This window comes from Mauremys mutica, chromosome 15, assembly GCF_020497125.1.
Source record: "Mauremys mutica isolate MM-2020 ecotype Southern chromosome 15, ASM2049712v1, whole genome shotgun sequence".
NCBI lineage: Eukaryota > Metazoa > Chordata > Testudines > Geoemydidae > Mauremys > Mauremys mutica.
The window spans coordinates 19,210,641-19,236,299 of NC_059086.1; the positions used below are offsets into that span (position 1 = coordinate 19,210,641).

Sequence of the window (25,659 nt, forward strand, 5' to 3'; positions counted from 1 at the left end):
AGGTGGGGCTGGGGTAGCGGGGAGCCCCCCCTCCCCAGCCAGCGCTCGACAGCGCCCCCCGCTGTAGCGGGCAGAGGGCCCTGAATGGATGGAGGATGCAGACAGATGAGCCAAGGGGTGACAGAGGAACGGTCCTTCTCCTGCCCCACCCCCCGCTGACCTGACAAAGGGCCGGCGGGGGGGGGGCGCTGCCTGGTGGGAGAGGGGGTCTGGCTAGACGGGCCCCTGATCCCCCTCCCTGGGGCTCAGCCATGGCGGCGAGCGGGGATCTTAGCCGGGGGGAGGGCAGCCCAGGCTGGGGGGGTGATGTGAGCGGGGGGGGCGATGTGAGGGGGGGTGAGGGGGGGAGAACGTGGACGTACTTTCACCTTGGCCTGGGGACACCCCGGCGTAGCTGTCAAAGAAATAAACCTTCTGGATGTTCCCGATCTCTGGAGAGGCCGACGCGGGGGGGGGGGGGGAGGAAGGGGGGGGGGGTCAGACAGACAGACAGAGAGATCAAGGACAGACGGACGGACAGAGAGATCAAGGACAGAGGGGGCCAGGCCCGCAGGGCAGAGAACACAGCAGAACAGCGAGAGGCAGTTAGTTACAGCACCGAAGGGGTTAATGGCGGGGGGGGGGAGAAATCATCGTGTGGGGGGAGGTAAGTGGGGGAACCATCCCAGCAGCCCCCCAGGCCCTGAGGCCAGAATGCCGGGGGGGTGGAGGAGAGGTCACAAATTAGTGGATGTTACTGGGGGGGTCACAGAGGTCACAGGAGGAGGGGGTCAGTGCCAGGGGGTGCTAGTGACCCCCCCCCAGTTATTTACAGTGGGCTTTGCTTTGAGTCACCTGATTCCTGGGGAGTGAGTGTGGGGGGACAGGTGGGGGCCAGTGCCTGGCGGCTGGCGGGGTGGGGGCACAAGGGCCAAAGGTGCTGTGCCTGGGGGGGGTGGGGGGGGCCGGGGGTGCACAGAAGTGCTGTGCCTGGGGGGGGTCTGGGGGAGTTCACAGAGGTGCTGTGCCGGGGGGGCAGTGGGGGGCTGGGGCTGTCTGTGGGGGCCGGGGGTGCACAGAGTTGCTGTGCCTGGGGAGGGGTCTGTGGGGGACTTGGGGGGTGCACAGAGGTGCTGTGCCGGGGGGGCAGTGGGGGCCAATGGCTGGTGCTGTCTGTGGGGGTCCAGGGGTGCACAGAGGTGCTGTGCCGGGGGGGGCTGGGGGGGGCCGGGGGTGCACAGAGGTGCTGTGCCAGGGGGGGTCTGTGGGGGACTTGGGGGGTGCACAGAGGTGCTGTGTCTGGGGGGGGTGTCCGTGAGGGGGAGTGGCTGGGGCTGTCGGGGGGGGGCGGGGGTGCACAGAGGTGCTGTGCCGGGGGGGCTGGGGGGGGCCGGGGGTGCACAGAGGTGCTGTGCCAGGGGGGGTCTGTGGGGGGCACTGCCTGGGGCTGCCCGTGGGGGGCTGGGAGGGGCAGGGAGCTGTGGTGTCTGAGGCAGTAGACGAAGGGAGCAGACAGCGGCTCCGTGGGGAGAGTGAGGGTTTTCCCCCTCCAACCCCATCTCCAGCTCGGCCCCCCCCGGCCCAGCACCGCCCCCCCACCGTACCGTCCTTCCAGAGCTCGGCGGTGAAGCGCTCTGTGCTCTGGTGCAGCAGGGTGGCCACGTTGTCGTTCAGCGGGTCCATGTTCTTCATCAGCCACTCGTCCGCCTTGTAATCCACCTGCCGGGGGGGGGCATGGGTCAGGGGGCTGGGGGGGCACCCCAGCCCCCACAGCTGGGGTCTGTGGGACTCCCTGCCACTTGACAACCTGGAGGGTTTAAAACCACAGCGGGCGGGGGGGACAGGACTGGGAGAGTAAACTGAGCGGGAGGACACACAGCGAATGGGAGCCAGGACACCTGGGTTCTCTCCCCAGCCCTGGGAGGGGAGGGGCGTCTGGTGGGTAGAGCAGGGGAAGGGGAGCTGGGAGCCAGGACACCTGGGTTCTCTCCCCGGCCCTGGGAGGGGAGGGGGCAGCATGACACCGAGCTAGCCTGGGGCCATCTGAGGGCTTGGCTACACTTACAAGTTGCAGCGCTGGGAGTTACAGCGCTGGTCATGCAGCTGTGGAAGGGCCAGCGCTGGAGTGTGGCCACACTGACAGCTACCAGCGCTGCAGTGTGGCCACACTTGCAGCACTTTCCAGCGCTGTATTGAGAGGTGCATTGTGGGCAGCTATCCCACAGAGCACCTCGTCCCGTTTTGGCGCCGTTTTGGCGCTGAGTATTGTGGGAAGGGGAAGGAAGTGTGCGGGTCATTCCGCTTCCTGTTTGCCAGCGCCCCGTGGTGCATCGCTTCACATCCCAGCATTCACTCTTTCCAGCAGCGTTTGGCGCCATTGTGAGTGTCTTTCTGTTACTCTCTGTGTGAATCGCGATTTCTGTGGCAAATGGAGCCCGATCTGCTGAGGACTCTGCTGATGAGTGTCACCAGCACAACACGTTTGGCAGTCCAGCTATTCCTTCAGCTCCAAAGTGACAGTGAGGATTCCGACGATGATATCAATATGGATTTGCCTGCCGCGTGTGACACTAAAGTGCTTGCGGCATTTACGGAAATGCTCAGCACCGTTGAACGCCGCTTTTGGGCTCGGGAAACAAGCACTGAGTGGTGGGATCACATCGTCATGGAAGTCTGGGATGACGAGCAGTGGCTGCAGAACTTTCGTATGAGAAAAGCCACTTTCATGGGACTGTGTGCTGAGCTCGCCCCCACTCTGCGGCGCAAGGACACAAGATTGAGAGCTGCCCTGACGGTGGAAAAGCGAGTGGCTATTGCAATCTGGAAGCTGGCAACTCCAGACAGCTACCGGTCGGTCGGGAACCAGTTTGGTGTGGGAAAGTCGACCGTGGGAATCGTTTTGATGCAAGTTTGCAAGGCAATTAATCGCATCCTGCTAAGAAAGACCGTGACTCTGGGGAGCGTGCAGGACATTGTGGATGGCTTTGCACACATGGGTTTCCCTAACTGTGGAGGGGCGATAGATGGGACGCATATTCCTATTCTGGCCCCCCCCCACCTGGCATCAGAGTACGTTAATCGGAAGGGGTATTTCTCTATGGTTCTCCAGGCGCTTGTGGATCACCGCGGGCGTTTCATTGACATTTACACAGGCTGGCCTGGAAAGGTGCATGATGCACGCATCTTTCGGAACAGTGGCCTGTTCAGGAAGATGCAGGCAGGGACTTTTTTCCCAGACAGGAAGATCACAGTAGGGGATGTCGAAATGCCCACTGTGATCCTTGGAGACCCCGCGTACCCGTTACTGCCTTGGCTCATGAAACCCTATACAGGGAAGCTTGACAGGAGCAAGGACCGGTTCAACTACAGGCTGAGCCGGTGCAGAATGACTGTGGAGTGTGCTTTTGGGCGTTTAAAAGCCCGCTGGCGTTGCTTGTATGGGAAGCTAGACTTGGGGGAAAGCAGCATCCCCGCGGTTATATGCGCTTGCTGTACCCTCCATAATATTTGTGAAGGGAAGGGTGAAACATTCAGTGAGGCATGGACCACCGAGGTTCAAGTCCTGGAGGCTGAATATGCACAGCCAGAGAGCAGGGCTAATAGAGAGGCCCAGCACAGGGCTACAAGGATTAGGGATGCCTTGAGGGAAGAATTTGAGGCTGAAAGCCAACAATAATGTTTGCTGCCTTGCATGGGAGTGAATTGCACTGCTTACACTGTTATGCTATTATCCATAATAATAATATGATTTGTAGTGCCTCTTTCTTTACTGGGCTAAGGTATCTTTCACTATCTGCTATAATAAAGACTGTTTTCAAAGCCAAGAATTGTTTTATTGAAAAGAAAAAAACTTCCTTGACAGACAGACAGACACACAACATTTCATGAACACAAGAGGGCAGGGGTGTGGGTTGGTGAACTGTACAGTCACAAGTTTGCATATGCCCTGTCTGGATTGCTGTTGAATGAATCCTGCACTTCAGGGTTCATATACTGCATGGTGATGGGGGTTGAATGCAGAGGGTAAGGGTGGTGGTAGGTATCAGGGCTGGTTGGGGAACATACAGGTGTTGGAGGCAGCTGGTGGTGGTAAGAACCTGGATGCTGGGGAAAGGTGGTTTGAGCTGACATTGGGGCACAAGGCACAAAGGACGGGGCGGGTGGGGGAGTAGCACGGTAGTGCTCTGCTTGCATGGCAACGAGTGACTCTATAGACTCCGCTTGGCGCTCCAGGATGCTTAGCAGCCGCTCCGTGGTTTTCCTCTTGGCCACTGCATTTCTCTTGCGTGTCCTGCTTTCTTTCTCTCGCCAATCCTTCAAGTCCTTACTCTCTCGAGCAGACTGATTAAGAACAGTTTTCAGCATGTCTTCTTTGCTCTTTCGGGGATTTTTTCTCAAATTTTGAAGCCTCTGTGATGTTGAACATCTGGGCAGTCCAGTAGTCAAGGTCACTGTAGAAACAGAAATGACAACATTTAACACGGGCAGCATTGTATCCACTATCTCCAGACATGAATTGTTACACTGAGGGAGTGAGTTCTTATTTAAGCATTCTTTTACCCACACGCATAACACTACAGAAGCCACGACATGGTGAGTGAGCAGTGCTTATATGGGGAGAAGTGGGGCTTGGGTGTAAGAGGGGAGCTGGTTGCTTCGGGTAATCTGGAGTGCTAGAGGGGTTGAGTGAAATGCAGATGCAGGGGTGATCTTATCTCCCTATCTCTTCACTAAAGAGTCTCCCAACATTTTTCACAGGACTTAATCCTGGAAGATGTTTCCCTACTGCGAGTCACTAGGGAACAGCGGGGGGCTCTTTTAGAGCAATGTGGATTCCGCCCGGGACCCTATGCGGCTTGCCTGTGTTCAGAAATGGTCCCCCCACCACTGGCAGAAGAGTGGCGCGGACGCGTCACCGTCACTGGGACAAGGGACACAGTGGCTCTGCCTATAAACCTGCGCAGGCATATTGCCCACGCTCTGGATGAAGCTTTTGCTGAGATAACTGAGGCAGATTACCGCGACGTGATAGACCACATCAACGGGCTATTCCACATCTAGAGGCTGGCATGCATGCATCCATAACCCCCCCTCCTCTCCAGAAACATTTCACCCAGAAAATAAAAGCCGCTTACCGGTAACACGCTCCTCTGCTTGTCCTTCTGCAACTGCTGGCTGCTGCGATTGGGTGCTTTCCTCCTGGCTTGAGAAGAGCTCCTGGCTGCATGCCTCCAGGGAATCTGCGGTTTCTTCCCCCATGCCAGGAGCTTCACTCGCGGTTTCCTCCCCCCCCCACGCCTCCGCCTCCGCCGCCTCCTCCGCCTCCTCCTCCTGTCCCCCAGCCTGCTCAGAAGTGTCCATCGTTATCCTGGGATTGGCAGTGGGGTCACCCCCAAGTATCTCATCCATCTCCCTGTAAAAACGGCAGGTCGTGGGAGCAGCTCCGGATCGTCGATTCCCCTCTCGGGCTTTGTAATAGGCACTCCGCAGCTCTTTAATTTTCACCCTGCATTGTACTGCGTCCCGATCATGGCCCCGATCCAGCATGGCCCTTGATATCTGCTCAAAGATATCGTAATTCCTACGGCCGGAGCGCAGCTGTGCCTGAACAGATGCCTCACCCCAAACACTGATGAGGTCCTGCAATTCACCAGTGCTCCATGCTGGGGCTCGTTTGCCGCGTGGAGGCATGGTCACCTGTAACTGATTAAAACTGATTGCACTCCACACCTGGCTGCAGCAAACAGGAAGGAGATTTTTAAATTTCCCGGGGCATTTACAGGGCGGGTCACCTGAGCCAAGAGCAGTAGAGTGCAAACTGATGTGCAGAGTGGCTGAACAGGAATTCTGGGATACCTCCTTATTCCCTGGAGGACAGGTAAAGCGCTGGTGAGTGTCCACACCTGCTGGGCAGCGCTGGATCACCAGCGCTGCACTCCTTATACCCCTGCCGGGATGGGTTTTCAGCCAGCGCTGCAACCAGGGAGTTGCAGCGCTGGTTGTGCCCTGCAAGTGTGGACGGGGTGTTGTTGCAGCGCTGGAAAGCCTCCACCAGCGCTGCAACTTGTAAGTGTAGCCAAGCCCTGAGTGAATTGGGTTATTATGGGAAAACTAGGTCTGCCACTGAACTTAAGGGACTGTCCACTAGAGGGCAACACACACACACACACACACAGCAGGGCCCGATCCCCCCCAGCAGTGACACACACACACACACACACACACACAGAGCAGGGACCAGCCCCTCCAGCAGGGGGTCTCTCTCACACACACACACACACAAAGGCCTGGGTCCCCAAACAGAGACACACACACACACAAAGCAGGGACCAGCCCCTCCAGCAGGGGGCGACACACACACACACACACACACACACACACACACACACACCTTGCCGGCGTAGTGCAGGATGCAGAAGTCGGCCTTGTCGCGCAGCTGCCGGGGTTTCTGGAACTTGGGGTGCCCCCCCTGCTCCTGGATCACCTTCTCCACGAAGCTCTTGTCGGTGGCTTTGGGGAACCAGCACTCCTCGTCCAGCAGGGCCAGCACCCCCGGGGGGTTCACCTGGGGGGGGGGACCGTCACCCCACTGCCCCCTGCCCTGCCCCCCACCACACACAGCACTTCGCCCCCAGCCCTGCCCCCACACCCTGCCCCGTGGCACAGAGCCCCCCGCCCAGCCCCCCAGCAGCACGGTGCCCCCTGCCCCGTGGCACAGAGTCCCCCGCCCAGCCCCCCAGCAGCACGGCGCCCCCGCTGACCGGGCGCTCGATGAGGTCGATGCAGGGCTGCAGGTCGAGGCCGAAGTCGATGAAGTCCCAGGCGATGCCCTCGCGCTGATACTCCTCCTGCTCCAGCACGAACATGGTGTGGTTGAAGAGCTGCTGCAGCTTCTCGTTGGTGTAGTTGATGCAGAGCTGCTCGAAGGAGTTCAGCTGCGGGGGGGGGGGGCGGCAGGTCAGGGGGCGCTGGGGGAGGTTCGGGGGTGCAGGGGGGGTCCTGGGGGGGCTCGGCGCCGGCTCACCTGGAAGATCTCGAAGCCGGCGATGTCGAGGATGCCGATGAAGGAGGCTCCCTGGCGCTTGGTGCGGTCCAGGGCCCGGTTGATGCGATGGACGAGCCAGCGGAACAGGCGCTCGTAGGTCGCCTTGGCCAGCGCCTCGATGGCGAAATCCGCCTGGGGGGGGGCAGAGAGTCACCCCCTGCCTGGCCCGGCGGCACCCCCCCGTGCTCCTCCCCCGCCACGCCCCCTGCCCCTCCCCACCCTGCCTTGCCCTGCCCCTCCCCCCCACACCCACTGCGCCCTGCTCCTTCTCCACCCCACGCCTCACCCCTGCCGCGCCCCCTGTCCCAACCCCCGCCGTACCCCATCCTACCCCTCCCCCACCATGCCCTGCTCCTGCTACACCCCCGGCCCCTCCCCCCGTGCCCCCCCGCCCCTCCCCCACCACACCACGCCCAGCCCCCACGTCGCCTTCCCCTCGCCCGCCATGCCCCTGCCCCTCCCACACATCCCCCTGCCCTACCCCTGCCCCAGCCCTGCCCCACCCCCACCACACCCCCTGCCCCCCTAGGGTTCCAGCTCCACGTTTCCTGGCATCTCTCCCCCCCCCATCCCCCACAGGACTCAGCCCCCCAGCCCCACCTGCTCCTTGGTCTGGGCCTTCTGCACGTAGTCGCGCCCGACCTTGATGCGCGGCATGAGGATGGCGCGGGAGAACTCGGTCACGTTCAGCCCCAGCAGGTGGCAGAGCTTCTGGGCGGCTGGGGGGCAGGGAGAGCTCAGCCCGGGGGGCGGGAGGGGGGCAGGCTCCCTCTCCCCCCCGACAACCTCCCCACAACCCCTCCCCTCCCCCTCCCACCCCCCACCAAGGCCCCCTCCTCCCACTCCCCACCCACAGCCCCCCTCTTCCCTCCTCCCACGCCCCCACACAGCCCCCCATGAGTCACCCCCTCCCACACAGTGCCCCCCCAGATGGAGCCCCCTACAGGGGAAAGGCCCTGTGTCCCATTCCCTGCCATGGGGCTGGATCGGGGCCAGCCCCCCCAGGAGGGGAAGGGCCCCGGGCTGCCCCGTACCGGTGTTGTCCGGCATGGAGGCCTGGTCCGTGTTTCGTTCCTTGCGGAAGACGATGTTCCCGAACTGCAGCACGGCCGACACCATCCGCAGCATGCCTGGGGGGCGGGGAGCCGGTGAGGGGGGCAGGGAGCTGGCACCCCCGGCCTGTGGAGCCCTCCCCATGGCCCCCCATCCCACTCCTCGGGCTTCCCCCCCGCCACCCCACACCCAATCCTACCTGATCCCCCAGATCCTACCCCCCAACCTATCCTCTGCAGGTCCCCCAGATCCTGCCCCCCAACCTCAGGGTTCCCCCCATCCCCCCTCCACTAGATCGACCCTCTGCAGGCCTCCCCAGATCCTGCCCCCCAACCCCAGGGTCCCCCATCCCCCCTCCACTAGATCAACCCCACACAGGCTGCCAGTTCCTGGCCCACCACCCCTCCCATACCCTGCCCCAGACACGTATGGACCCTCCTCTCCTAAGTCCTCATCTACATCGGCTTCCCCACCTCTCAGGTTTCCACCCCCATAATCCCTTCCTGGTACCAGCTATGCCCCCCCCCCGGGGTGGGGATCTGCCCCCGAACGGGGGGGGCGACTCACTGTGGATCTCCTCGGGGGAGAAGCCCATGATGCGCATGGACTCCATGGTCTCCTGGAAGATCTCCTTGTCCTGCTGGCCCGGGATGGGCAGGAACCCGTTGGACAGGAACCGGTACTGGTTGAACGGCTCCAGCAGCAGCTCAGCTGGGGGGGGGGAGACAGGGACGGGGTCAGCACCACGTCCGACCGGCCTCCCCCTGGCCAGGACCAGCAGGGACGGGGTCAGCACCACGTCCAACCGGCCACCTCCCATCAGGACCGGCAGGGACGGGGTCAGCACCACGTCCGACCAGCCTCCCCCTGGCCAGGACCAGCAGGGACGGGGTCAGCACCACGTCCGACCGGCTGCCTCCCGCCAGGACCGGCAGGGACGGGGTCAGCACCACGTCCGACCGGCCGCCTCCCGCCAGGACCAGCAGGGACGGGGTCAGCACCACGTCCGACCGGCCACCTCCCGTCAGGACCAGCGGGGACAGGGTCAGCACCACGTCCGACCGGCCGCCTCCCGCCAGGACCAGAGGGGACGGGGTCAGCACCACGTCCGACCGGCCACCTCCCGTCAGGACCAGCGGGGACGGGGTCAGCACCACGTCCGACCGGCCACCTCCCGTCAGGACCAGCGGGGACGGGGTCAGCACCACGTCCGACCGGCCGCCTCCCACCAGGACCAGCGGGGACGGGGTCAGCACCACGTCCGACCGGCCGCCTCCCCCCAGGACCAGCAGGGACGGGGTCAGCACCACGTCCGACCGGCCTCCCCCCAGGACCAGCAGGGACAGGGTCAGCACCACGTCCGACCGGCCGCCTCCCGCCAGGACCAGCGGGGACGGGGTCAGCACCACGTCCGACCGGCCGCCTCCCCCCGGGACCAGCAGGGACGGGGTCAGCACCACGTCCGACCAGCCTCCCCCAAGGAGCCCCACACAGGACTGCTGTACTGTCTCAGGCCCCAGAGAGTGTGTCAGGGAGATAGTGGGGTCCAGAGTGGGGGGCGGGGGCTGGGAGCCAGGACTCCTGGGTTCTCCCCAGGTCTGGGCGGGCCGTGGGGCTCGCAGGGAGGCTCCGTACCCTTTGTGTTCTCGCCTGCCCCCACCAGCAGCTGGTAGAAGATGTGGAAGGTTCGCTCGTCCTTGGCCTGCCGGATGGCGCGAGATTTCTCCAGCAGGTCTGAGCCGGGGCTAAGGAAAGGGACGCGGCTCTGGGACCCACCCCCCTCCCACAGAGCCCCCCCCATGCCTCAGGGAGGGGGAATCACCCCCACACACAGCCCCAGAGCCCCCCCATCCCTCAGGGAGAGGGAATCACCCCCACATGCAGCCCCAGAGCCCCCCCATCCCTCAGGGAGGGGGAATCACCCCCACACACAGCCCCAGAGCCCCCCCATACCTCAGGGAGGGGGAATCACCCCCACACACAGCCCCAGAGCCCCCCCCATCCCTCAGGGAGGGGGAATCACCCCCACACGCAGCCCCAGAGCCCCCCCCATACCTCAGGGAGGGGGAATCACCCCCACACACAGCCCCAGAGCCCCCCCATCCCTCAGGGAGGGGGAATCACCCCCACCCGTAGCCCCAGAGCCCCCCCCATCCCTCAGGGAGGGGGAATCACCCCCACACACAGCCCCAGAGCCCCCCCATACCTCAGGGAGGGGGAATCACCCCCACACACAGCCCCAGAGCCCCCCCCCATACCTCAGGGAGGGGGAATCACCCCCACACACAGCCCCAGAGCCCCCCCATACCTCAGGGAGGGGGAATCACCCCCACACGCAGCCCCAGAGCCCCCCCCATACCGCAGGGAGGGGGAATCACACCACCTCAGCTCCCCCCACTTTGCTAGGGGCCATGTGCCCTGCCCACCCCCCTCCCATCCTGCCCCCCAGGCCAGAGGATACAGGTCTCTATATTGGCTCCAACAATGTAGCCGGCCACATCAAAATTGATCCGGATGAATTTACCCTGGTGGGGGAGAGAGGGTGCAACGGAATTGATGTGGGGGGTGGAAGGACTCCTCTGCCCCCCCCCAGGACCTCCAAACCCCCACCTGCCTCTTCCCCCAGGACCCTCACGCCCCCGCCTGCCCCTCCCCCCAGGGCCCCCCCGCCCCCGCCTGCCCTTTCCCCCGGGGCCCCCACACCCCTGCCTGCCCCTTCCCCCCTCATTCCTCCCCCCCCAGCCCTGCCGCCCCCCACCCCCCCACACACTCACGAATCGGGAGGAGTTGTCGTTTTTCACGGTCTTGGCGTTGCCGAAGGCCTCCAGGATGGGGTTGGCCTGAAGCAGCTGCCGCTCCAGCTCGCCCTGCAGGGAGAGGACTGGGGTCACACCGGGGGGGGGGCGCTGGGGGGCAGGGAGCTCCCGACTGCCCCGGCCCCCACCTCTCCCAGCAGGGGGCGCTGGGGGGCAGGGAGCTCCCGACTGCCCCAGCCCCCACCTCTCCCAGCAGGGGGCGCTGTGGGGCTCAGGGAGCTCCCGGCTGCCCCGGCCCCCACCTCTCCCAGCAGGGGGCGCTGGGGGGCAGGGAGCTCCCGACTGCCCCAGCCCCCACCTCTCCCAGCAGGGGGCGCTATTATACAGGTGACCCTCCCCCCACTCCCAGGGATTGGGGGTTACCACAGGAACCGCGGGGCTGGGCGCTACTCACGTAGGAGACGGGGCCGGCGCTCTGTGGAGGGGTCACACGCACACGAGATAGGGGGGGAGAGGGGCAAAAGACAAACAGAACCGGAGGATTAGTCGGGGCGGCGACGAGGGGGGCGACCGAACAGGCCACAACGAGGCGACAGCGACACAAACCAGGAATCGAGTCCCCTCCCCCCGCTCTAACCACCGGCCCCCACCCCCCTCCCCGAGCGGGGGAGAGAACCCAGGAGTCCTGGCTCCTGGCACTGGGGCAGATGCAACAAAAAAGCCTTTGCCAAAGACAGGCCAAAAAAATATAACAAAGCCGGGCGAAGCAGCAATGAACCGCGCGTCAAGGGGGCGGGGCTATGGGTAGCCAATCACAGGGCAGGAATGGCTGCGGGCGGGTGGCACACGACGCGTCCACTTGCCGGGTGCCTGGCCGGGTTCGGCGACTCCAGCTGGGGGCAGCAAGACAGGGGGAGAGGGGAGGTTACCGCTGGAGGACGCGGGTATCCCACCGCACCCACCAACGGCCCCTTCCGGCCACGCTGCCAACAGTCAGAACACGGCCGCCTCCAGGGCGCTAGGGCTGGTTATACGGGAACCCCTCACCCGGCGCTGGGATGCAGCCCCTCTGGAGTGGGTCACGGGGCCTGGCTATATGGGGACACCTCACCAGCACTGGGATGCGGCCTCTCTGGGGTGGAACCCAGACGTCCTGACACCCACCCCCCACCCTCTCAGCACTGGATAGCCCTAACCCTCTCACTACAGCCCCAGATCCACCTTCCCAATTGCTCCAGGGACTCTGGGGTAACACACAGGGCACGGACACAGCTTGGGGGGGCACATCAGGGTGGGGGGGAGCTGGCAGGGCCTAGACACAGGTGTTGGGGGGGAGTGGTGGGTTTATATGGGCAGCTGCGGGGGAGGAAGGGACCCCGAACTGGCCAGGTGAGCTGGCACAGGTGCTGAGGCCCAGTAGTACCCGCCCGCCCCCACAGGGAGCACCCACCCCAGCACCCATGGGTGCCCAGTGCCAGGCCGGCACAGCTGGACTCTCACCGGGATGCTCTGCTCCTTGCGGGCCTTGTGGGAGGAGGCCACGTGGGCCAGGTACTGGATCACCTTCTTGGTGTTCTCCGTCTTCCCGGCGCCCGACTCGCCCCTGCAACAGCACCAGGGCTGTGGTGACGGGTACATGGGGCAGCACCACACACAGAGCCCAGCAGGAGGCAGCGCTGGCCGCACACACAGCCCAGCAGGAGGCAGCACTGGGTGCACACACACACACAGCCCAGCAGGGGGCAGCGCTGGCCGCACACACACCCCAGCAGGAGGCAGCGCTGGCCGCACACACAGCTCAGCAGGAGGCAGCACTGGGTGCACACACACACACACACACACACACACAGCCCAGCAGGGGGCAGCGCTGGCCACACACACACCCCAGCAGGAGGCAGCGCTGGCCGCACACACAGCTCAGCAGGAGGCAGCGCTGGGTGCACACACACACACACAGCCCAGCAGGGGGCAGCGCTGGGTGCACACACATAAGCACACACCCCAGCAGGAGGCAGCGCTGGCCGCACACACAGCTCAGCAGGAGGCAGCGCTGGGTGCACACACACACACACAGCCCAGCAGGGGGCAGCGCTGGGTGCACACACATAAGCACACAGCCCAGCAGGGGGCAGCGCTGGGCGCGCGCACACACACACACACACACACACACACACACACAGGGTACGTCCAGACTACCTGCCGTATCGGCGGGTAGCAATCGATTTTTCGGGGATCGCTATATCGCGTCTCATCTAGACGCGATATAGCGATCCCCGAACGCGCTCCCGTCGACTCCGGCACTCCACCGGAGCGAGCGGCGGTAGCGGAGTCGACGGGGGAGCCGCGGCCGTCGATCCCGCACCGTGAGGACCCGAGGGAAATCGATCTAAGATACTTCGACTTCAGCTACGCTATTCACGCAGCTGAAGTTGCGTATCTTAGATCGATACCCCGCCCCCCAGTGTAGACCAGCCCACACACACACACATACACAGCCCAGCAGGGGGCAGCACGGGGCAAGCACACACACACACACACACACACACTCACCAGCAGGGGGCAGCGCTGGGTGCATGTGCGCAAACACACACACACATATACACACACATCCCAGCAGGGGGCAGTGCTGGGCACGCGCGCGCGCAAACACACACGCACACACGCACACACACACCAGCAGGGGGCAGCGCTGGGCACATATATATATATATATATATATACACACACACACACACACATACCACCAGGGAGCAGTGCTGGGCACATAAACACCCCCCCAGCAGGGGGCAGCATCGCTCTCTCTCTTGCACACACTCCCTCATCCCCCCAGCAGGGAGCAGTGCTGTGCGCACACACACACACATACACACACACACACTCAGAGTTTGTGACACTTACGTGCACAGGATGGATTGATCCTCTCGGTCTGTTGGAAGAGACAGGAGGTGAGTGTGGTGCTGCGCACACCACCCAGCAGTGTCACCCCCCCCACCCGCAGCCCCCTCCTGAATATGGGGGGGTGCGTCACCCGGCTGGATGTAGCAGCCCCCACCCTTGCTGCCCCAGAGCCCCCATTTCCCCAGCCCACACAACCCCCAGCATGGACATACACACACACACACACACACACTGAGCAGGGCTCAGCCCCCAGCAGGGGTGACACACACACACACACACACACAGAGCAGGGCCCAGCCCCCAGCAGGGGTGACACACACACACACACACACACGGGGCGGGGCAGGGCTGGACACACACACACACACTGTGACAAACTAGGAATGTTCTTAATGTTTTCTCTGAATACTGTGTTGGTGCCTCAGTGTCCCCTGTGCAGTTCTTAAGTATCTAGCAGAGCAAAGGGCAGTGCACCTAAATGCCCGACCCTCTGTCTCCGGGCAACTGATGGCCTGGGCCCCTCCCCTGCAAGGTGCCAGCTGAAGTTGTTGGAGACAAAGAGGTCAGGTGACCTCCTGGCCCGGGAAAGGGGCTGAGCAGAGGGGAGGGGCTGGAGGGGGGTGTCAGTCTGGAGCTGGCTGGGGATGAGGAGTGAGGGCAGACGTGGGGGTCTGGCTCACTGCCCCCCAGAATGGACCCGGCCGAGGGGTCCCGTTGGCTGTACCTACAAGCTCTGGTTTAGACCCTGTTCCTGTCATCAAATAAACCTCTGTGTTACTGGCTGGCTGAGAGTCACGTCTGACTGCAAAGTGCGGGGGTCAGGACCCTCTGGCTGCCCCAGGACCCCGCTGGGGCGGACTCGCTGTGGGAAGCGCACGGAGGGGCAGGGGATGCTGAATGCTCCAAGGAGAGACCCAGGAGGTGAAGCCGTGTGAGCTTCTTGCCCTGAACAAGTCTGATCCAAGGGAGAGGAGGCTCCCCAGAGTCCTGCCTGGCTTGGTGGGGAGCAGGTCCAGAGCATCGCCCAGTGACTCTGTGACACACACACACACACACACACACACACACACAGAGCAGGGCCCAGCCCCCAGCAGGGGCGACACACACATACGCACAGGGGGCAGGGCTGGACACACACACACAGCAGGGCCCAGCAGGGGCCACACACACACACACACACCCCGACACACAGCAGGGGTGCCACACACACACACACACACACACACACACACAGAGCAGGGGCCACACACACACATACACACACACACACACACACACACACCCCGACACACAGCAGGGCCCAGACACACACACACACCCTGCAGCATGCTGCGGTAGGCAGCCTCCGAGATGGCGTAGATGTGGGGCGGCATCTCATGGCGCTTCTTGCCCCGATACATCTCGACAATCTGCTCCGTGTAGATGGGCAGGTTCTTGTAGGGATTGATGACCACACAGAACAGCCCTGAGTACGTCTGGGGGGGGGGGGGGCAGAGAGAGGGGGGTGATCAACGGGGGAGGGGCAGGGAGCCCGGACTCCTGGGTTCTCCCCGCAGCACCACTACGACAGGGAAACTGATTCCTAGTAGTTAATTCCCAAGCAGGGCCGGGCGTTCGGGGCCAACCCAGAGGAAAGGGGTCGTGCCAGAGCGAGGGCCGCGGGTGCCCCCGTTCGGTCCAGCTGGCCAGAGCCCCCTGGGGGTGTCGGGGGGTAGGACCCTCTGCAAGGCCAGGACGATGGAGACACGTCTGGGTTTTCCTTTGACCACAACCAGCGCCCTAACGGGTGCATGGAAAGGGGGGGAAGGGGAGATCAGGGGATCTGACGGGGGTTTGTATCCCCACTTCCCTCCCAGAGCTGGGGAGAGAACCCAGGAGTCCTGGCTCCCAGCCCCCCTGCCCTAACCACTAGCCCCCACTCCCCTCCCAGAGCCGGGGAGAGAACCCAGGAGTCCTGGCTCCCAGCCACCCCCTGCTCTAACCACTAGCCCCCACTCCCCTCCCAGAGCCAGGGAGAGAACCCAGGAGTCCTGGCTCCCAGCCACCCCCTGCTCTAACCACTAGCCCCCACTCCCCTCCCAGAGCCATAGAGAGAACCCAGGAGTCCTGGCTCCCAGCCCTAACATCTCACGGCCTCCCGTGGCAGCTGGGCTCAGGGTCTGTAATTACAGGCGGGGCCACCCACCAATTAAATCCCAGCTAATTACAGAGCCGAGGGGCACTGGCCGGGCATGTCCCTGCCCCAGGCTGGGCGAGGTGCCCAAGCCAGCGCAGCAGGGTGGGGGCAGATCCAAGCCCACCCGGGGGCACCATGGGAGACCTCCGGCCACTCAAGAACTGACATGGTCTAAGCCCAGCGCTGGGAGCCAGGACTCCTGGGTTCCATCCCTGGCTCTGGGGGGGGAGTGGGGGGAGTGGGGGCTGGGAGCCAGGACTCCTGGGTTCAATCCCTGGCTCTGGGAGGGGAGTGGGGGCTAGTGGTTAGAGCGGGGGGGCTAGGAGCCAGGACGCCTGGGTTCCATGTCTGGGAGGGGAGTGGGGGCTAGTGGTTGGCGGGGGGGGCTGGGAGCCAGGACTCCTGGGTTCTGTCCCTGGCTCTGGGAGGGGAGTGGGGTCTAGTGGTTAGAGCGGGGGGGATGCTGGGAGCCGGGACGCCTGGGTTCCATCCCTGGGTCTGGGAGGGGAGTGGGGGCTAACGGTTGGGGGAGGGCTGGGAGCCAGGACTCCTGGGTTCTCTCCCTGGCTCTGGGAGGGGAGTGGGGGCTAGCAGTTGGGGGGGGGCTGGAAGCCAGGACTCCTGGGTTCCGCAGGGGATGGAGCGTTTTTCTCCCTGTAGTACTGGGGTTGGGGCCGTGACCAGCTCCGGACCCATCCGTGGGGCCCAGCAGCAGGTGACCAGCCCCAAATCCCCATGGATGGAAGAGGGGGGCTGGACCCAGGTCAGGGGGCATCGCTCCCGGGGGGAGGGGGCCAAGCTGCCACCCCGTGACCCCATCTCCTGCTAAGCAAGGCCAGGCACGTCCTGAGCAGGGAAGGGTGAGGGGCTGGGGTGAGGCCCGGGGGGGCTCAGTGGGGCACAGGGCGGGGGCACCTCCCTCGGTGCCAGCCCCCCCTCCCCCGCTGGGCAGGACTCACACCTGGCGCTGCCACCCGCCCGGGTTCTCATCAAACAAGTCAGGCCTGTCCTAGCCCTGGCACCACGCCAGCCTGCCCCACACCCAGCCCGGCCGGGGGGGGGCAGGGATCCAAGGCAGCCTGCCCCGCCCCCCACCTCGGCTGCTGTGTCCTCTGCCCCCCGCCTCACCCAACCCCGTCTGCCCCCCGCACTGCCCAGCGCCCCGCCCACGGGCACGGCCCTGTCGGGGCATCGGGGAAGCCCTGACGGCTAGTGGAGAGCGACCCCTGCTGGGACCCCCTCCCTATAGCCCAGAGCCCCCAGCTGAGCCCCCCCCAGGACAGCACCCCCTGCTGAGCCCCCTGCCCCACAGCCCAGCACCCCCTGCCCCATAGCACAGCGCCCCCTGCTGAACCCCCCACCCCACAGCCCAGCGCCCTCTGCCCCATAGCACAGCGCCCCCTGCTGAGCCCCCCACCCCACAGCACAGCACCCTCTGCTGAGCCCCCCACCCCACAGCACAGCACCCTCTGCTGAGTCCCCTGCCCCACAGCACAGGCCTCCTGCCCCACAGCACAGCGCCCCCTGCTGAGCCCCCCGCCCCACAGCACAGCACCCCCCTGCTGAGTCCCCTGCCCCATAGCACAGGCCCCCTAGTGCCGCCCTGGGGCACCGGGGCGAGTGCTGGGCCCACGGTTCCCACGGGGCAGGGCTGACCTAACGGGTTCCCTGCCAAGCCCTCGGCTGTGCTCCACCCCCCGGCCCGTGAGCCAGCCCCATGGAATCCACCTGCCCCGCCCCTCACCCCGGCCCAGCCCTCCCTGCCTGGGGCAAAGTACAGGCCGCTCCCTGCCTCCCCCAGCCCAGAGACGCGCCCAGCCCCACACCTGCCGGGACAGGCCATGGACGGGGTGGGGCGACCCCTAGTGGGGACATCGGGCAGCGCAGGCCGGGGCAGCCCCTCTAGATGTCACCGCCCGGCCCTGCGGCTTCCCCCACCCCCCATGACAACAGGCAGAGGGGGGCACATTCGGGACTCTTGGCTGCATCGGGGGGAGGGGGACAAGTGGCCTTTTCATATCGGGGGTGCTGGGAATCCTTGGTTTGGGGGGGGGCGTCTAGTGGGTTACAGCAGGGGGGCTGGGAGCCAGGACTTCTGGGTTCTCTCCCCGGCTCTGGAAATGGAGTGGAGCCTAGTGGTCAGAGCAGGGAGGCTGGGAGCCAGGACTCCTGGGTTCTCTCCCCAGCTCTGGGAGGGGAGTGGAGTCTAGTGGTCAGAGCAGGGGGGCTGGGAGCCAGGACTCCTGGGTTCTCTCCCCAGCTCTGGGAGGGAAGTGAGGCCTAATGATCAGAGCAGGGGGGCTGGGAGCCAGGACTCCTGGCTTCTCTCCCCGGCTCTGGGAGGGGCGTGGGGGGTTGGGCTCCCGGACGCCGGGGTCCCGCACTCACGTAGATGAGGCCAGAGTAGTAGCGGTCCTTGAGGTTGTGCAGCACAGAGGCCTCGTTGAGGCAGGTCAGCTCGGCCATGTCCTCCACCTTGGAGAACTTCGGGGGGTTCATCTTCTGCACCTCGTGCTTGGGCACCAGCACCTGGCGCCCGTTCTCCGCCAGCTCCACCAGCACCTCGTCGCCCCGCTCCTCCCGCACGCCGGCCGCCTCGAAGCCGTGCCGCTCCGAGGGCACCCACACCAGCCGCTTGGCCGTCCAGTCCGCCTGCGTGGCCGGGTTCCCCACCGAGTCCCGGTCCACGAAGAGGTAGCGCTCGGCGGCGTCCCGCTGAGCCACGCGCGCCGCCATGGCTGCGACGGGGGGAGCCTGGGGGGAGAGGGGTGGGGTCAGTGCCGCAGGGAGACCCTCTGAGAACAAGCCGGGCCACGCCGCCCCCCAATTGACCCTACAATAACAAACCAGCCCCAAGAGACCCTACAACACCACACCGGACCACGCCACCCCCAAGAGACCCTACAATAACAAACCAGCCCCAAGAGACCCTACAATAACAAACCAGCCACAAGAGACCATACAATAACACACTAGCCCCGGGAGACCCTACAATAACACACCAGACCACGCCACCCCTGAGAGACCCTACAATAACAAACCAGCCCCGAGAGACCCTACAATAACACACCGGACCACGCCACCCCCCGAGAGACCCTACAATAACACACCAGCCCCGAGAGACCCTACAATAATACACCAGAGCACACCACAGCAGGAAGACCTACAATAACAAACCCGAGAAGCCACAGAGTGACCCTACAATAACAAACCAGCCTGTGCAGGCCTGAGAGACAGAGAGGCTCTGAGGGTGCCCCTCACTCCCGATGCGCAGCCCTCCTTGTACTGCAAGCGGCGAGGCCGGGCTGTGATGGGGGAAGCTGAGCTCTGGCCACTACAGCTGAGACCAGCCAACTCACGGCATCCACCAGCCCGATTCCGGCCCCATGGCAACCAGACCCAGTGATTCCCCCTCCCGCCGCCCACCTGCCCTTCCCTCAGGCCATTTGGGGGCCCAGATGGGGAGGGGCAGGCCCCTGGGTCCCCTCCTCCTCATCCCATCACACACACACACACACTCACACGCTCTCCAGCTCCACAGTTAACCCTAGCCTGGCACTAGGGGCATCCCTGCCCCCCCCCCCGGGCGGGAATAAGCACCCATGAGTCTGGGAATTTAAAACTCTTGGGTGGGGGGGGGGGGATTTTCTCACTGTGATCTGTCCAGAACTGTCTGTTATTGTAGGGTCTCTCTGCCAGGGGGGGAAGGCACATGGTTTGTCACTGTAGGGATTCTGGGGAGCACAGACACAGGGTTTGTTATTGTAGGGTCTCTCAGGATGGCTGGGGCTGAGTACGCTGGGTTGTTATTGAGCTTGAGTAGCTGTGGAGTGGGGGTGAACCCAGGGCTGGGCTGGCAGGGGCTGCGGGTCAGGAGTGAGGGGCACCGGCAGAGCTGGGGGGGAGCCCAGGGCTGGGCTACCAGGGGCTGCGGATCGGGACTGAGGGGCACCGGCAGAGCTGGGGGGAGCCCAGGGCTGGGCTAGCAGGGGGCTGTGGGTTGGGACTGAGGGGCACTGGCGGAGCTGGGGGTGGAGAGACCAGGGCTGGGCTGGCAGGGGCTGCGGGTCGGGACTGAGGGGCACCGGCAGAGCTGGGCGGTGAGTGGGGGCTGAATCAAGACTCCTGGGTTCTCTCCCTGGCTCCGGGAGGGGAGTGGGGGCTAGTGGTTACAGCAGGGGGGCTGGGAGCCAGGACTCCTGGGTTCTCTCCCGGCTCTGTTAATTTTCCTGTCCCTCAGTTGCTTCGCTGGGGGGCAGCAGGGTCGGCCGGGGGTGGGGTCAAGCTGCATTTCCCCATTCCCGCAGCCGGGAGAATCCTGCCTCCTCCCCCCCCCCCCCCGCAGGACAAGCCCCAGCCTGCCCTCTCCCTGCAGGTGTTTCGCTCGCCGGGTGCACACGGGGGGGGGGGGGGGGGCGGGCCCTGGCTCCAACCCCTGAAACCGGCCCTTCCGCTGGGGGGGGGGTTCACCCCAGCCACCCCTGCCCCAGAGGGGGGGGACCTCAGAGCACAACCCAGGCTCTAACCCACCCCCCACCCCCGGATGCGCCCCTCACCTGGCCCGGCCAGGGCAAGGGTCAATCCCGGCTTCTCAGGCAGCAGCGCCCGGGAGCTGCCAGGCCGCGTCACTGAGGCAGGGAGGAGACAGGAGGGAACTGCCAACCCCAGCGGCTGGCATGGGGCAGCTCCTGGCACTGGGGAGGGGACAGACCCAGCCCCGCCCCCGCTCTGCCCCACGAGACCCCACCCTCCTCCCCGAGCGGGGCGGGGAGAGAACCCAGGAGTCCTGGCTCCCAGCGGGAGGCCTGAATACTCTTGACTGATTCAGAGCCCATCACCACCAGAAACTGAAAATCCAGCTGGGGGGGAGCCCAGGGCTGGGCTGGCAGGGGCTGTGGGTCCGGAGTGAGGGGCACCGGCAGGGCTGGGGGGAGCCCAGGGCCGGGCTAGCAGGGGGCTGCGGGTCGGGAGTGAGGGGCACCGGCAGAGCTGGGGGGAGCCCAGGGCCGGGCTAACAGGGCTGCGGGTCGGGAGTGAGGGGCACCGGCAGAGCTGGGGGGGAGCCCAGGGCCGGGCTAGCAGGGGGCTGCGGGTCCGGAGGTAGGGGCACCGGCAGAGCTGGGGCGGGGGGGTCACTTGCCCCACTGCTTGGATTTGCCAATACTTTGTATGTTGGCTGGTGTGTCATCCCCCTGCCCCTCCCCCGGGCAGGGCTCGGCTCGGCTCAGCTCATTCCCTAACAAGGAGCGAAGAGGCAGGTATGACCCCGCCCGCCCTTTGGCCCAGACCCAAGGCAGGTGGATCGGGCGGCTCGGCAGGGCAGGGTGCAAATTCCAGAATCACCTGCTCCAACCGCATCCGCCCAGGGCTGGGGAGAGAACCCAGGAGTCCTGGCTCCCAACCCCCTGATCTAACCGCTAGACCCCACTCCCCTCCCAGGCCAGGGAGAGAACCCAGGAGTCCTGGCTCCCAGCCCCCCTGCGCTCTAACCACTACATGCCACTCCCCTCCCACAGCCGGGGAGAAACCCCTGACCCCAGCGATTGGCTGCGTTCCAGCCGACGCCCCGGCCCTGGAGGGTCGGGAACCCAGCCCAGCCCCCCCTCTCCTGCCAGTTGTGCCCAGCCAGCCCGTTAATTAGCTCATCAATCAGCGCACGGAGCGGGCATTGCCGGGCGTGCCGGGGATGAGCCAGGGGCCCCGAGGGGCCTGCGACACCTGGGGAACCCCCTGCCACTGCGCCGCTGCCAAGTGCGGAAGCTGGTGAAGCGGGTTCTGGCCAGGTCAGCACGTGGAGGAGAGACGACACGGCTGGACCCACCGCACTGCCCGGGGATGGATCAGCAGGGGGCGCTCTCTGCGGCCGGGCAGTGCAGGCCCCATGCCATAGGGCAGCACTAGGGGGCGCTGGGCTGCAGGGAGCGGGGGGCTCAGCAGGGGGCTCTCCCCAGGCAGGTAAGATGGGCCCCGATGGCTCAGGGGGGAATAACCCCTAGGAGACACAAGCAGGTTTTGGCCATCATGACTGGTTCTCTCCCCAGCTCTGGGAGGGGAGTGGGGACTAGTGGTTAGAGCAGGGGGGCTGGGAGCCAGGACTCCTGGGTTCTCCCCCCGGCTCTGGCAGGGTCAGGGCTCAGAGCCAGGCCCATCGTGCCAGGGGTGAGGGGAGGGTGCTCTCAGCATAATTGTGGTCTGTGCTGTGGAATGCCAGGAATGCCTCTGAGACCCACAGGCCAGGCAGCGTCACCACCCCCCCGCCGGCCCCTCCTGAATCGTCTGGCCGGGCGTCCCCCCCACCCCAGCTCAGCGGGCACCAGGCAGGGAGTCTGCCAAAGCCAGGGGAGATGGGCTGGTGGGCAGAGAGGCGGCGGGATATCGAGACAGATGGGACTGGGGGGGGTGGGAATCCATCTCCCTGTCCTGTCCTGCCCTCAACCTCCCTCTACAGGGGCAGTTATTGCCTAGGGGGGGTTGATGGAGATGGGAAGGGAGTAAGGTCTAGTGCTCAGAGCAGGACTCCTGGGTTCTCTCCCCAGCTCTGGGAGGGGAGTGGTGCCTAGTGGTTAGAGCAGGGGGGCTGGGAGCCAGGACTCCTGGGTTCTCTCCCCAGCTCGGGAGGGGGGGGAGAGTGGTGCCTAGTGGTTAGAGCAGGGGGGCTGGGAGCCAGGACTCCTGGGTTCTCTCCCCAGCTGGGGGGGGGGGAGAGTGGTGCCTAGTGGTTAGAGCAGGGGGGGCTGGGAGCCAGGACTCCTGGGTTCTCTCCCCATCTCTGGAAGGGGAGTGGGGGTTAGTGGTTAGAGCCATGGGACCAGCTCGGAGGGAAACATCCCCACATCCCATTTCCCGCCCCTGCCAATCTGAAAGACCCAAGTACCCTAAGGAAAGGCCCAGCCCCAAAATGCCCAGTGGCCTCTTCTCTTCCTTCCTTCCCCCCCAACCCTGCACTGTCACTGAAGGGGGGGGAATCACGCCAGGCCGGCCCTGCAGGTGCCCGCCCATCTCCCGCTCCCCCCCGCCTCCCCGATCCTGACGCGCCAGCTAATTGGTCTGGCAGCCTCCCCTCGGGCTCACGGCTCCTGCCAAGAACACGAGGGCCGGCCGCCTATTTTCGGTGCAAAAGGAGCCGGCCCAGATTCTCAGCACGGGGATATAAATACAGCCGGCCCAGCGCCCGGGCACCCTCCCTCCCGGAGACGGGACCCTCCCATCCCCACCCTCGTCCCTCTCAACGGGACGGGGGCCACCGCTCCACCCCCCGCCAGTTCGAATCAGCTGCTGGCTACGATTCCCGTCCCCACCACGGCCCGGTGCCGCTCAGAGCCTAACCCAGTCCTTACGGCCGCAGCTCCAGCCTGAGCCTGACCGATTGGTGCCGGAAAAACAGTGCAGGGGAGAGATTTGATACGGTGCAATTCTCTCTGGGGTGCCGGGCCGTTCTGCTGGGGAGAGCGGCCTGCAAAATCGAGAAGCGTGGGGCCTTCCCTCCCGGTATGAAAAGGGGCCGTACCCTGGAGGAGTTTATTCCAGCAGCCAGGCCCGCGCCAGCCCGGTATAACCGCCCCCACGCTCAGTTGGGCTGAACCGGCAGAGCCAGCAGGAGTTTGGTGCGCCGAGCAACGCGGGTATCCGAAGCCACGGAAAATACCCGCGAGAACTCGGGTCCCACGTAAACCTCTGGGCACAAGCCGCTGCGTTTGCCGGGGCCGACCCGCCGCGGCTAGAAACCAGCCCCTCTCCGGGGACGCGGGGCCCACAGCCCAGCTGAACAAGGCCAGATGCCAGTCGCCAGCGTCGCTCAGCACGCGAGGGGGTGGGGAGGGCAGAGCCGCCGTCTCAGGGACTTGGCTCCTATGGAAAGCTAAGAATTCGGGCGTCTTTTCCCCCCGGCACAAACCCACCTCAGTCCCCCCCCGTGGAGCGGCACCGAAAAGTCTTCCCCGGCCTACGTGCCAACACGGGAATCTCCTCCCGTGCCAGGGGAATTTCATGCCACGTTCTGAGCCGCTCTGCCCAGCATAAGCCACAGAAAAATTCTGGCCTCTCTCGCCCTAAACAGACCCCGCTTTGGGGGGTGAAGGAGCCTGCCCGGCCTGGTTCCTCTCTCTTTGCCCCGGCGTGCGAGCGAGACACGGACCCGCCGGACAGCAGGTTCCGTTCCCCACCCCACCCGCCAGGCCTCGGCAGAGGATCTCGCCCGGGAAAGGGAATCGTGTCATGTCACTGCACAGCCCCCTGCAAAGAAACAAACCGAACTCGGGGTCGGACCCCCAGGCTGGCACCCTGCTGAGCATAAGGGGACCCCAGGGGCCAGATAAGGGGACCCCCCCACTGCAGATAACGGGACCTCCGGGCCAGTCCCCTGCTGCAGATAACGGGACCCCTGGGAACAGATAATGAGACCCCCAGGCCAGACCCCCGGGCTAGCCCCCTGTTACAGATAACAGGACCCCCGGACCAGCTCCCTGCTGCAGATAACGGGACCCCTGGGACCAAATAACGGGACCCGCGGGCTGGCCCTCTGGTGAAGATAACGGGACCCCTGGGACCAGGTAACAGGACCCCCGGGCCAGCCCCCTGCTGCAGATAATGGGACCCCGGGCTGGCCACATGGTGCAGATAACGGGACCCCCAGGCCAGCCCCGTGCTGGGGCTAACGGGCCCCCCGGACCGGATCGCGGCCCCCCCTTGCTATCACGGGCCGGTACCGGCGCCCGCCTGCGCTGGGGTTACCTGAGCAGGGCCGGAGGAAGGTGTCCGGGCCGGGGACGTGTTGGCCGCGGAGGGGGCGCAGCTCTCACGGGCTATTGACAAGGCCGAGCCGTGCTCACTGGCCCGGAGAGGCAGCCGGGTGATTATGCAAATTTATGTAAATTTATGCAATTAGATTATTGCATTTTTGGACGCATCCAGGCCCAAAGGGCCCCCCCGCCAGCCGGGTGCCCCCCCAGGAGAGTGGGGGAGGGGACAAAGCCAGGCCCCCCCGGTTCCCCCACATCAGCCTAGGTGCTGCCGGTCCAGCGGCCAAGGAGCTACTGAGCTGCCCAGGGCTGGGGGGAGGTGTCCCGGTGCTCTGGCCCCGCCCCCTCCGGAGGCAGCCCACCAATGGCAGGGCGGTGGGACCCCACAGACGCCCTGGGATAGGTTGGTGGTGGGAGGAAGGCCACGCCCACTACGGCGTGGGCGGGAAGTGAGGGTGAGTGGCAGGGGCTCTAACCAATTGGCCGAGGGGAAATGCTGGCGGGGGTGGGGCGAGTGAAAGCTGAATGGGACGCTTTGTGTGAAGCTTGCGGGGGGACGGGGGATGGAGGGATCAATGGGGCCCATTGTCTGGGGCCCCGCGGGGGGGCAGATAGTCATTGGACCAGCAGAGCGCCCCCTCCCACCGCAGGCACGGAACCCAGGAGTCCTGGCTCCCAGCCCCCGCCCTCCACACACACACTCACTGCCCCTGCGCTAACCACTAGACCCCACTCCCCTCCCATAGCTGGGAGCAGGACCCCAATCTCCCCTGCAGAGGTCCCAAGCGGCTGCCAGGCTCGTCCTCTGTCCGAATTCCCTGTGCATGGAGCCTCGGGCCGGCTCGCTCACCCCCCACTGCCCAGCCCCCCGGCCCGGCTCGCTCACCCCCCCACTGCCCAGCCCCCCCGGGCCGGCTCGCTCACCCCCCCACTGCCCAGCCCCCCCGGGCCGGCTCGCTCACCCCCCCACTGCCCAGCCCCCCGGCCCGGCTCGCTCACCCCCCCCCTGTCCAG

General features: G+C 65.1%; 1 protein-coding gene across 3 annotated transcripts in view; it reads right to left on the minus strand.

Moving 5' to 3' along the window:
- The window catches only part of LOC123350239 (myosin-10-like), a 51,809-nt gene extending 26,905 nt beyond the window's left edge, over positions 1-24,904 (minus strand). The window contains exons 1-16 of one of the 3 annotated variants that reach the window (XM_044988719.1): positions 24,638-24,904; positions 18,296-18,661; positions 15,050-15,206; positions 13,732-13,759; positions 12,334-12,436; positions 11,693-11,726; positions 10,852-10,958; positions 10,539-10,602; positions 9,713-9,811; positions 8,645-8,788; positions 8,059-8,154; positions 7,625-7,743; positions 7,004-7,156; positions 6,741-6,914; positions 6,371-6,544; positions 1,584-1,698 (exon numbers count right to left, since the gene is read on the minus strand). In XM_044988719.1, coding sequence (XP_044844654.1) covers positions 1,584-1,698; positions 6,371-6,544; positions 6,741-6,914; positions 7,004-7,156; positions 7,625-7,743; positions 8,059-8,154; positions 8,645-8,788; positions 9,713-9,811; positions 10,539-10,602; positions 10,852-10,958; positions 11,693-11,726; positions 12,334-12,436; positions 13,732-13,759; positions 15,050-15,206; positions 18,296-18,643 — 1,915 coding nt within the window. In that variant the 5' untranslated portion in view covers positions 18,644-18,661; positions 24,638-24,904. Of the gene's footprint in view, positions 1-1,583; positions 1,699-6,370; positions 6,545-6,740; positions 6,915-7,003; positions 7,157-7,624; positions 7,744-8,058; positions 8,155-8,644; positions 8,789-9,712; positions 9,812-10,538; positions 10,603-10,851; positions 10,959-11,287; positions 11,309-11,692; positions 11,727-12,333; positions 12,437-13,731; positions 13,760-15,049; positions 15,207-18,295; positions 18,662-24,637 lie in introns of all 3 variants that reach the window. The other 2 variants (XM_044988717.1, XM_044988718.1) reach the window with 2 other exon arrangements.
- Between the last annotated feature and the right edge of the window lie 755 nt (positions 24,905-25,659).